The following is a 13,114-nucleotide window of genomic DNA, read 5'->3' on the forward strand; positions in this document are numbered from 1 at the left end:
TTGGTTTTGCTTTGGAGTACTCTGTTTTTACAACCCTTGGGTTTTTGCTTAAACTGCGATTACTTTTGTGAAAGGGACAAAATGGCTCCCAAGCTTGCCTTGACTTGAGAGCATTCCATAATAGGGCAAAATGTGAAGAAAAGCTCACCAAATGTGGCAGAATGAGACTTAAAATGCTGTGGGATGCCAGGGAATACATTTGTTGTATCTTATCACCTCAAAGGTTTTGTCACGTTTAATCCGTTTTACAACAGACTAAGTTTGACATCCATACCAAGACTGCCGTGGCAAATCTTTTTACAGTTAAATAAAATATGGCAATTACAGCCAGTTCACGTTTGCACATCAAGTCTCTCATCGCTCTTGTTTTGTCTATTGTGGCCTGTTTGCTTTGGTTGCTTAATGTAAATGTAGCATTAGTCCATTTTATTTGATTTAGTCTGAATTTTATGCATTCTTGTCAGTGTTCTGTGCAGTGAGTTAGTCGCTCCAGCCTTTCTGTTTCTTATAGTTTTCAAGTAAAATAAATGTATTTGGTTTCTTCCCTGACATCTTGTGCTGCTCTCAAATTATAAATGTGATCCATCTACACCACGACACTTGTTGTGTTTTGCAACTATACAGTACATACATTAGGCCAGTGTTTCTCAACCCTGGTGATTCCAATGATGGCTCATCAGCAAGCTCTGGAGAAGCCTGATAACGATCCTCACCTGTGTTGGGTATAGGGAGATGGAAAGCAGGCTGGATAGTGGGCCCCAAGGAGTAGGACCAAGGTTGAGAAATACTGCATTAGGCAACAAGCAAGCAAAAAAAAGCCAGCCTTGCTCACAGCACCACAGTAACACAAACAAGAGAGTGCTATCGATTTTAACTTTACTCTCAGCAAGAATGCAATTAGCAGACTCTAGTTGGAGACGTTTAAAATAACAGTCATCACAGTAGGAAAAGGTCAGAGGCAAGTAAACAAATGAGAAGCCGGAAATAGACAAAGACAAATATTCTCATTACTTTGGGTTTTGAAACTTGTGGATCCACAGTTTTTATTTTCAGTAAAACACGCGTTAAGTGTAATTAGTCTAATACATGCACAAAACACTGAAAACATATAGATTACTTAAAGGTTGTTCACCAAACTTGATGCAGTGGAATGCTCCTCAAGCTGTATAATATGGAATTTTTCAACCAAGAGTTTTCAGAAAAACACACTTGTTCAGATGCAAAATGAAATCAAGTTTGAACCATGTATCTTATCATACGCATCAATGAATCAATTACACTTGGGGAAAACAATTTGGGGGAGAAAAATGCTGTTGAGTTTCATACTTGTGCTATAAAAAAAAAAAAAAACTGCAGCCGTTTTTTTTTTTTTTTTCTCGAGCGCATCAATTTTGTTTCTACATAGCTTACCCCCCAGATAAGCAAATTTCCACTGAGTGGCTGTAGTTAGACTGTAGCAAGTAAAGCTTGAAGTAAGCCGTCTCGTATCGTAGTTTTTGCGTCACAATGGGGACTTTGCGAGCCAAATGGACACACTGACTAGTAAAACTACGAGAGGGAACACCGCGCTTAAGCAGTGTTTATATACCACGACAGAATTCTGTCATATTTTTTTTATTATTTCAAAACAGAGTAGTGTTTTACTTTCACTTTCGGCGACTATGTCATTTGCACACAATTAAATGCACTGTTGTTTTTGCACCTCGTCACAATAAAGGTATATTGACTGATGGAATGTGTCGAGACTTTTAACGTGTAAGTAGATTGTTGAAAGAGGTTCGACTGTACATCTTCATCACTTTCACTTTCTTCTGCTCAGTCAAAACACACTCACCACATCGATGATCTGTAGCAACGTGAGACCGAGTTCCACCAGGATGGGTGCAGAGTCGTTTTGGACTGGTCGTTCCAGTCGATTATAGTTGGCCATCAGGTCCCGGTACAACTTCCTCTGATATACTCCACCATGGCAGCCTACAACAGCAAAAAACTTGATTGATATAATACTGTTTGAAGCATTATTGATGCGACGATAACAAGTAATCCATTTTCGATACTACTTATCCTGTACAGGATTGCGTGAAGCTAGAGCCTATCTCAGCTGACTCAGGACAAAAGCCAGGCTACACACTGGAATGGTCACCAGGGTATAGTTTAGTTTTTATCTTGTTTTGAGTTTTTTTTTTTTTTTTTTTTTTTTATTGATTTAGTTTTAATTAGTTTTCAGGGCGGCTCTGTTAATTTTTTTTATTTTAGTTATTTCAAAAATTTTTAGTTTTAGTTTTGTTTTAATTAGTTTTAGTATTAGTTTTAGTTTTTTTTTTTGTTTTTTTTTTTTTTATGTTGTCCATTACTTATGTGCAAAATTTGATAAATATTATCATAAAATTAAAAAGGCAACACACTTCTTACCTAATTTTTCGGCTTAATTAAATGAAAAAGCTGCCACGACACGTCACTTCTGTGCGACACACTTCCAAACGTGCTTATTCCAGTTAGTATCGAAATAAATTGTACTTAAAATCACATTTAGAATCAACCCCAAAGGCTCATGTATTAAATTAATTACCAAAGACAAAAAGTAACATTTTCACAATTGTATAATCATAACTAGTAAAAAAAAAAAAAAAAAAAAAAAAACGGGATTTTTATGCTAATGAACATTGCACTTACTGTATTTTCCCCAAGAAAAACTTAACCACATTCGTAAACCAGGTCTGAGATAAAGATAAAAGAGAATCAAAACAAAATGAAAACAGGAAAAATGGTGTTGATAATTTGCACATAGTCGCGTCAGTTCCTTTAAACTATCATACATGCCTCTGATCATCATTTCACGAACCGCTTGCTAACTTACAGTAGCCGAGCATTTAGCAATATGCAAGAATTCATTCTCCACCGTGAGAATTATTTTTTACAGTACAGGCTCACAATGCTTTATAAGATAAAAGATCCAGTTGGTTTAGTTTGCCTCTGTTTTTGTATTTACCCAAGGCCTGCCACAAAACACTTATTTTGTAATACTTCAAGTGAACGTGCATGCGTTTTTAAGTCACGCCCTATAATCTTCACTAAACATGGTCAACGCTCTGCTTCCCATTGGCACCTACTGAGTATCACCACATTCCAGATTATAAACGTCCTTAATGCAGTTTTTTCCAACTCAAAACAAACATGTTCAGCTATGGAAATTGGCAAATGCAGTTTTAAATGACGTTACTATTCCAGATGTGGCCTTTATCGCCATAATAATAGATAAATCCATTTCAATGTAAATGTGTGCTGAATGGTCAACAGCAAAAGAGAAATCACATCTCTTTTTTTTTTATCCGAGGAACACAGCAGCGATAAAAAATGTCCTTGCGCAGCCTGAATCTCAAACAGATGGCCTGCAGGTGATTCATAAAGACTTTTGTTGCTTAGTTAGGATGTCTGCTGTGTCTCAGATGTTCAAGGTGCCATAAATTACATAAATGTTGCTCCTACAAGCTAATGTTTCCATGAAATTAGTATTACGTGGTTGTGGTAATCGTTCCACTTCTGTTGACCATTTTGAGATTGAGTGAGACCCCACCACAGAAGGGACATAGCGCAGGTCTCATAAAATGTTTAGTGGATCTCAAAGTCCCTTCTGAGCTCTTTGAATGACTTTTAAATCCAGATTGAGAGCACTTCAGACAGCCTCCTGAACTTGCAACTCGTTTATCTAATTTATGTCATTATAAATTGTGTTGAAACTGCAACTGTTTGCTGACGTGTATGTCACTTTGATTTTCTTGCAACTGTAACTTCTGCCACCTCTTGGCCAGGATTCCCTTGGAAAAGAGGTTTTTAATCCCCGTAAGAGATTCGTCGCACAAGATCAAATTATTTTTAAAACATTTTAGATTGCAGATACAATTGAATTGTGTAGTTGAGGTATCCAACATTATGAGCTGCTTTTTTTTTTCTTTTCTTTTTTTCTTTGCAACAAGCGGTTGTAGTAAATTCTTACTGATGTTTCCCCAAATTTCTGAAAAATAATTTAAATATGGTAATACTATTTCTGGTTGAGAAAATGTTTTGCTTTTGCCAAGATGGACAAATTTTAATAGGTGAGAAGCATTGCCTATAATATAAACAATTTTGGTCCCAACACGGACCCCTGGGGGACACCACATTCAATGTCCAAACATTTTGATGTAAATTCACCCAACTCCACAAATCTATCTACGTCCTGCCTAGCTGCCGAGTCCATAAAAAATGGCTGTGTGGTGTTATGCAAATGCACTGCTTTCACATGGAGGGGCAAAATTCACAACATGTTCACAGACGCATTTTCAGAAATTATGGTTTGACAGGTACACCATATTTGCGAATAAAAGCTTTTTTTTCATGTAAAACGAACAGGAATTTTGCTACAGCTAGTCACTGCTCAGTGGAGCCAGTTTCAAATGTGAGGAAGCATTTTGTTGCATGTGAGCCAATGGATAAATGATGACCCAGACAGATGGACAGATGATTAAATAAAAGCCAAAAAAAGAAAAAAGAAAAAAAGGTCAGCCTCAAATCCATTGTTCTCACGTCAGAATGCTGTTGCAAGAATGACACTGGGCAAGAGAACAGATCCTCAAACATCATCTCATTTCTTGTCCATATATAACCTCATATTCTAATTTCTTACAAGACTTTTGTGACACTTCAGCTATGTAAGCCTTAACTGGATTTACATCACAAGTTTCTTTTTAGTCATGGTAAACAGGAAAAGTGTTTTGAGGACAAAAGAACCAAAATAGAATTTAGCGCAACATGGATGTGAGAAAGTAAATGTTGAAAGAGTGGACATCCAACAGTTAATTACGATGTCTTGTGGATTTTTTTTTTTTCTTCACGGAACATTTGCATATAATGACAAAAACCTAAACTGTCTGCACCATATTGTGGCTTGAGAGTGCCAGACGAAGGCAGGCCCCTGACAGCTTGTTCCTTGCAGCAACAATGACTTCCCACTAAGAGGGACCTCTCAAGAAAAGCTCTTAAGAGGCAGTTTAAGTTATAGAAAAATGTCAAACTGCACACAATAGAGGACAATAAAGGCAAAATATATTACAGACCTTGGAAGACACAAAGGATCAATTCCACTGCAACAAAGAGAATTCATATGAACATTTATAGCAAGAACTGCACAAAAAACAATATGTGCTCCTCTCACAGAAATCTGGAGTCTAATCCAAACACTACAGTACTTCACACTCAACTACACAAGGACCACAACAATTTTCATGACGCTAACATACAAGGCAACAGATCAAATTGCTATTATATTGCTTCTTTGAGCACAATTAAATCATATTAGGGTAGCTGTTTCACACAAAGCTGTCAACAAAATGTCAACTGTAACTGTGCTAGTGTTTTATAAAACGGGAACATCCACAATTCTAATTAAAACGCTTTCATTCGTGCAGAATAATGTATTGTCTAGTTTTGACAACCACATTAGTGGTTGCATTTCATTAGCCTACAGCCATTTTCTAATGTGTGTAGCTTAAAAAATAAATAAATAAATAAATAAATAACCAAATTCTGTTCCTTACTATATGCGTCCATCCTTTGATTTTCTATGTGCTTGTCCTCATTAGGGTTGCATGTGCGCTGTGGCCTATTCTAGTGACTTTGGGCATGAGGCGGGTACACCCTGGACTGGTCGCCAGTCAATCGCAGGGAACATGTTATACACATTCACACTTTAACATCCAAGGGCAATTGACACTTTTGAATGAACCTGAGGCATATGAGAGGCACACGGTGAAATTTAAACCTGGAGCTACTTCACTGTGAGGCAGACGCACGCACACGCTGATCCTGAAGATTGATTGCTTCAAACGTTTTATTTGTAAGTCAGACAAGAGGACTGAAGAGAAAAGGGATGACCTTCATGAAGAATGCTCTCCTATTATGTTTAGCGCCAGCTACTAATGCTGCATTTGTTCAACACAGATTGGTGCAATTTTAGGCTGCAACTTCAGCCAGTGACAAGCTGTTTTGTTGTTTTGAAATGTGTCTTTTGTTTTGGAGTTCTTAGAATTGTGCAGGCTTACCCATTAGAGCGTCCAGTGAGTCTATACTACTGATTTTAATCTGTGCTAAAATGTTGCCTTGCAATTACAGCTGGGTTTAAAAATTTTTTTAATAAATATCAAATAGATTTTCCTTTTAAAGCCCAATATCGATTATTAAAACCATGAATTATTTTTATATCTTTTCTCCATAAATTCTTTAAATAAAAAAAAATACACTTTATGCACTTTTTTTTTTCACTTTATGCACTTTAGGACAATTCAGAATCTTTTTATTTATATTTACAATTATTGAATTAGATTGCTGATGTCAGTGTTTGTGTAACACTTAAAGGTGGTTTCAATGATGTTCTCAAAAAGTGGAAGCCAAACATCTGTTTGTCACGTTAAAAAAAACTGCACATGCGGAAGACCATCCTACGAGCCCTCCTGCTCGTCTGGCGGAAACGCCACTCAAATGTCGCTAACGTCCGAGCTCATCTTCATCATCATCTTCATCAGTCTCTGCAGCCAGCCTCGTTTCATTCGGATGTTCTCTTGCGGCTCTCACCTATTTTCAAAGTACGCGGTCAGCTCGGTGGAGATCTACAACGATGAATGACCGAATCCGACACTCACTACACGAAGCTAGCAACATGCTACAAATACTCGAAGTGCGCATGCGCAGCTAGCAACGAGCACGCACGACGTTGTTACGCCGATTGATTGACAGGATCGAGAAACAATCGTTTAGATGATCCAACTTGAAGACACAGCGACAAAAATATCCTTGAACCCACCTTTAATCATTTAACCAGTTACTGCCGCCGCAAAACTTACTTTGGAATTTAATATTTGTGGAGTTTGTATCATGTACTTGACATTTAAGAAGAATTAAAGTGCCATAATTAATTATCGGATTGAATTGAAGTGAATAGAATCGGAAAAAATCAAAATGGAATCGATTGTAGAAATTAGAATCGATACCCAGCCCTATTTGCAATATAGTGACCAATCCAGGGTGTAGCTCAACTCTCACCAACTGGGATTCCAGTCCACTCCCGACCCTAATGAGGACAAGCGGTATAGAAAATGGATTGATTGATGTATAAAAAAATATGGTAATTACTTAATAAACATCCAATGAAAACACATGCAATTTACTAGAACCTGTTATGATAGATAGATAGATAGATAGATAGATAGATAGATAGATAGATAGATAGATAGATAGATAGATAGATAGATAGATAGATAGATAGATAGATAGATAGATAGATAGATAGATAGATAGATAGATAGATAGGAAATAAAGAACAGCTAATACAACAGTGTTCAGATATCACAAGTACTGTTAACCAACCAACCATTCAAACATGTTAAAGAGCTTTAACTTCATCTGATGGTCTTTCTGGTCCACTAATCATGCATTTAATTTAGACAGCAGATTACTCTGAGGGGATGAACATTCCCAATGGGCTTCGTGCATCATTGCTGGTGTGCCCTCTTTTTTTTTTTTTTTTCCTAAGCCAGATGTTGTTGGTCTAAAGAGCAAGACTCACACAAACACACTGACCCACACTTGCACTCCAGGCACACTGCAATATGTTCAGCTGTAGTGATGTGATGGGATTCCTAAACATGCTAGAATATTGCACATACTCACAGTCACATCAGGGAATATGTCTGAGTCTGCGTCATTGATGGTCAGAAGCAAATATTGTCAAATAAAAAAGCTAGATTGTGTGCATGGTTATTTGGACATATTTGCATATGCTGGAGTCATTCAGTGACCTACCTTGAATGCTCAAAGTCGTCCAAAGGTAAAATCCTACCAGTATTGATTTAGTAGTCCTGCGTGACTCCATCACAGCAGTGTTTTTGGTCCCCTTTTTAGCCCACTGGAGGTGTCAAACTTGGAGAGCTTCATCAGAGCGCTGCATCTCGCCCTCCCTCTCTCTAGCGAATCCCCCCTCCCCCCCCCCCTCTCTCTCTCTCTCTCTCTCTCTCTCTCGCTCTCTCTCTCTCTCTCGCTGAAAAATAAACATTGTGGTCCTGGATGCAGGTTTTGACAGCCACCTGCCTGCATGCTTCAGTCAACTTCTTCAAACTTTGTCCAAGATGATGAGTGCTTTTCTCCAAAATCAAGTGATCCACAACTTATTGAGCCAAGGCACTCAATTTGACATTAGTGATATATCATGGCACACCGAACAAACAAAAATATAGAATACTGAAGAATGACGCTTTTGTCGTAATTTAGACACAAACTTACTTATAAGGAGGGGTGTTAAAAAAAATCGATTCTGCAATATATCGTAATATTACAGCACGCAATTCTCGAATCGATTCAATAGGTGGCCGAATCGATTTTTAAACATCCATTTTTGATGGAAAAATATTCCACAAAACATTTTACTTATGGTTAGAGTTCACAACTTAAGCATGGAAAAATGTTATGTTAATGGAACATGAAGCCTTAATATTTTATTTCAATTCTATTCAAACATGAGACTGTCTGTTAAATTCAGTGGCTCACAGTTATAAGGCTGAAGTTTCAGATGAATGATACATTTTCACACAAATCTTACAGTGTACAAGTTTACTGATTAGTATTTTCTAAATTTGAGTAAAAAAAAAATGGCAACAATTGGCTTATAAATTCGTATCGGGAATCGGGATTAATCGGTATCGAATTGAATCGTGACCTATGAATCGTGATACGAATCGAATCGTCAGGCACTAGGCAATTCACACCCCTACTTATAAGTGTGAAATTTTGGACAGTTTTTCTTTGTCTCTTTGTTGCCCTGATCAGACCTGAAATGATCAAAGACTTAGACTTGACTTTATTGATCCCTTTGGGATGGCTCCCTGTGGGAAATTTACAAAACTACTTGTTCAATCTTCACATTCTAGTGCAATGTACTCTTCAAAAATGCAGTTTCTTATATATGTGAGCACATTGCAAATGTTTTGCTAGATCCATCAAATGTCAATACACTGTACAATTCTGGTTTGTCTGAATTGTTGTTTCCTATTGAAGTCATGTTTTGGATGGTAAGTAGCAGAGGTGGGCACTTCCGCCGCTCTGTCGGGCAACCTCTGATCTGATCAATAGTACTCATAAGCCAAGAGGACGAGAACTAGAAGTTATGTAATTCTGCCCAGTAATTAAATTTGAAGTAATATATGAAATGATGAATGACAGAGGGCGCAAGGATACAGCCTTGGTGAAGAAGAAACAGAATGTAGCAGATCTCCTTCCACTTCGAGTCCTGGAGTAAGCAGATAGCCTGAGTGGGAGATTTACTGACCAAGAAATGAACTATTTGAACACATTTGTTGTAATAAGAAAGCATCACCCAGCATGCATAAAAGGTCTACAAATGTTTGATGAAGTGTCATAGCTTAGGTGATGACAGCTGCAACAAAGTAAAAGGCACTCAGTGGAATGTAGACCTCAATCACAATTTTAATTTGGATCATAACTAAATGGTCAACATGCCCCCGACATTCTTCAGCCCCTTCTATCTGGAATTGTCTAGCAGTTGCCTTCATTTGCTTTTTGGATTTAGGGCTGTACGAGACGGACACATTTTTTTTTATCATTTTTGCCAGACCTCTCTATTCTTTGGTCTTTGACTCAGCATGAGACTTTGCATTATTTCAATGTTTTATGGTACCGTCTGTATTTTGTTATATTTTTTCTACTTATTATATTTTCTTTTTCACTTCCCTACATCTTGTTATTATTTTTTAATATTAATTTTATTTGCTTCTATATTTACCTACTTAGCATATTTACTATAACTTTATTTTGTTATTTTCTTTCACTTGTCTCTATTGCAAGACTGATTTCTATTCCATGCACAGCACTTTGTATCCAGCAATGGATGTTTTAAAGTGCTTTATAAATAAGGTTGAGTTGAGATATGCCAATAATATACAAAAACGATACATGGGGGTTCTGTGGAAAAACTAAGCAAAATATCAATCCAAAAGTGCTGTTTTTAATTACAACTTAGTGACAGTCATTAACATGAACAAACTTGGCACACATTGTACTGCAACTGTGCTTTAGTGATAAGTAATTTTATGCTCCAAAGTTGTTGTTGTGTATGTGTGACTGCTTGGGTCTGTTAACCGCATACTGTGTATTGCTACAATTCGTCAGTTGACTAATTAAAACAAAAGTTTGCCACTCGCTTGTAAATGTTGTTTAATGGACCAGTGGATTTAGAATTCACAGCGATGTCAACTGTGTCATCCTGGATGGAGGTTTGGCATTCGGTGGCTCCCATTACAGCGGCATGACGTGCTCACTGCTCAGTAGTGACGTGTCGGTCACAAACGAGCCAGTACAAAGTACAAAATACTACTCTAGACAGTTCAGGTGAATTATGTCTAATGCTAATAATACAATTTTTAAATCCTGTCTTAAAGCATACCTTTTTACTAAGTACTGTATTGTAACACACTTTATTATCCGTCTATTCTTAAACAAAACAAACAAACAAAACTGATTTTATTATGAAGTGTTTTGATTGTAACTGATTTTTATTGTAAAGTTTATTGGGACCATGTTCTATGATGATTTTGCACTGTAGATTGATTGATTGATTGATTGATTGATTGATTGATTGATTGATTGATTGATTGATTGATTGATTGATTGATTGATTGATTGATTGATGGATTGATTGATGGATTGATTGAAATGTGGCCATTCATCACATTTCGTCATACAATGGCTATAGCCTTGCTTGTGATAACTTTAATTGATTAAAATGCTCATAAATTACTTTTAATCAGGACCTTAATTTGTATTATTTTTTTCCCTTCCAATTCAGTTTACGATGAACAACTTCACAGAAGAACAAACATAACATCTTGGTTATAAAAACTGCAATCATAAAGGTGTCAAATAACACAGAACTGTTATTTCTTCATTCAAAACAATGTGTAGTGAATAGTAATATCAACAAAGTCCATCAATATTGTTTTGTTTTTTTGAAGGGACAAACAATCTTGAGTTATTGTTACCCCCCCCCCAAACGTTCAGGGAATATTGTCAACAGTCATTCTTTGGATTTACAAAGGCATTTTGGCACTGATGGGCCTGAAGTACCTGACACATTTGCTTTGCTTAGATTCTCCTTTTTTTTTTTTTTTTTTTTCCTTCAGCGCCTGAGAAACACACTTTGCCCTCCCCAAACATTATCCATGGCGCTGTTCAACACGCGTACGCACACAAAACTGTCTCTCTGAGTCACATCTGTAGATGTAAATAATAGAAGTGTACTTAGGTCAGACTGTTCAAGTAGACAGAGGCAGGCAAGCCAGGCATTCGCCTCGGCCCTGAGCTGAAGGGAGCGGCGGAAACCGATGACATTATCCCATAGAGATGACAAAGCACTGCTTAACACTGCAACGACAACATGTTGGTGTCGAGAGCTCATGCATTGTGGGCTCTTTACTAGTTGCTGGCCGGTGGGCCCCACCTCTGAAATTGGTCCATATCAGTTGACGCTTACTGTACCCAAACAGTGCAATGACACATTGGGAATCGGGTGTGGGGGGAGGAGGGTAGATAACAGTTAGCAGGGTGGCAGTCAGCTACCATTCTGGTATATTGCTGACATTAACTCATTCCCTCCCAGCCATTTTCACAGAAGCAATTCCATTCGCTCCCGGCTGTTTCACTGGATTTTGACTGATTTTGCAAGGCCCACAGAATATTGTGTTCAATTGCTATAAAAGCATGAACCTACCAAAAGAAAGATGAAAGTCTCTTCTTTCATCAGGAAAAAAAAAGTATGTTTCTATCTGTTTCCGTTTTGCAGCAATTAGCATTAGAAGAGAGCTAAGTTTCATCAGTTTTCACTAATCTATTTAAAATTACAAGTAATTTAGCTTTTTTTCTTGATGGCCCTGGTTGATCTCCTTTGTTCTGCTGCCACCTGCTGGCCGTTTGTGTAATAACTACCATTTCTGCAACCGTTCTTTGCAGCTGAGAGGCTGCATCAAAGCCTTCTGCATGCTCTAGCATAAAAAAAACAAAAAAACAAAAAAACGTATAAATACGTCTTTGGGACACTTACAACATAAAAAACGTATTTGCACGTTATTGGGAGCAAATGAGTTAATGTACACGCAGTATAATAATAATATTTATTTTTTTTTAAAAAAGAGGCGTACCTAGCCTACAGTATGTAACAGATGTACGGTACCTGTTCGGAGTAATAATCAACTCTGCTGATGCATGAAAGCCACAATCTCATTTTCCTTAACAAATATTCATTTTTATCGCTGGTAAATGGTACAATCCGACATGGCCGCTCCCACCTATAAGCGCCACATAGGACATTGCCATTTTTTACATTGACAATAAAAGGTATCAATTCAAACACTCAATACACACCAGAAAAAACAACAACAATGTGTCAACCTCCAACCACATGCCTCAAGTCATTTTTGATCAAGACTTATGATCCACCACATGTGTCAAGATCTGGTCCTCGAGGGCTTGAGTCCTGCATGTTTTTGAGGTTTCTCACCTGATTCACTGATCAGGATATTGATCAGGCTTCTGCAGAGCTTGATGAGCTTAAATATGAATCAGCTGTGTTGAACGTGGGAAACCTCGAAAACATGCAGGTCTCAGGCCCTCGAGGACCGGTCACCACTGATCTTATCTTGACACCATGAGCGTCCAAGCTCTGTCCTGGAGGGCCGGTGTCCTGCAGGTTTTGGATGTTTCCCTGCTCCAACGCACCTGTTCCAACAAACAGGATCGTTATCAGGCTTATGCACAGTTTGCTCATGATCTTCAGCTGTGTTGGAGAGAGGGAAACATCCAAAACCAAGGAGGACTCAGGCCGTTTTAACGTTGATCATGATGGTGGTAGTTGACTAGACAAGGTTTTTTTTTTTTAGGCAGTTCCTGGTGTAAAAAGTTTCAGAACAGTGGTTCACTGTATTAGCAGAATAACACAATTGTTGTCAAATGCTAAAATTGATACCAAGCTCAGTTCTGGTGTCAGCTACGTCTGTCCAAACTGATAATGACTCATTTG

At 37.7% G+C, this 13,114-nt stretch overlaps 1 protein-coding gene across 3 annotated transcripts in view; it reads right to left on the minus strand.

The window, feature by feature from the left end:
* chrna8 (cholinergic receptor, nicotinic, alpha 8) overlaps nt 1-7,980 on the minus strand; it is a 34,353-nt gene extending 26,373 nt beyond the window's left edge. For 2 of the 3 annotated variants that reach the window (XM_077524297.1, XM_077524295.1), the window contains exons 1-2: nt 7,834-7,980; nt 1,835-1,974 (exon numbers count right to left, since the gene is read on the minus strand). In XM_077524297.1, the coding sequence (XP_077380423.1) occupies nt 1,835-1,974; nt 7,834-7,903 (210 nt within the window). In that variant the 5' untranslated portion in view covers nt 7,904-7,980. Of the gene's footprint in view, nt 1-1,834; nt 1,975-7,701; nt 7,728-7,833 lie in introns of all 3 variants that reach the window. The other variant, XM_077524298.1, reaches the window with a different exon arrangement.
* Between the last annotated feature and the right edge of the window lie 5,134 nt (nt 7,981-13,114).

Source organism: Festucalex cinctus, chromosome 6 (assembly GCF_051991245.1).
Source record: "Festucalex cinctus isolate MCC-2025b chromosome 6, RoL_Fcin_1.0, whole genome shotgun sequence".
Classification (NCBI taxonomy): domain Eukaryota; kingdom Metazoa; phylum Chordata; class Actinopteri; order Syngnathiformes; family Syngnathidae; genus Festucalex; species Festucalex cinctus.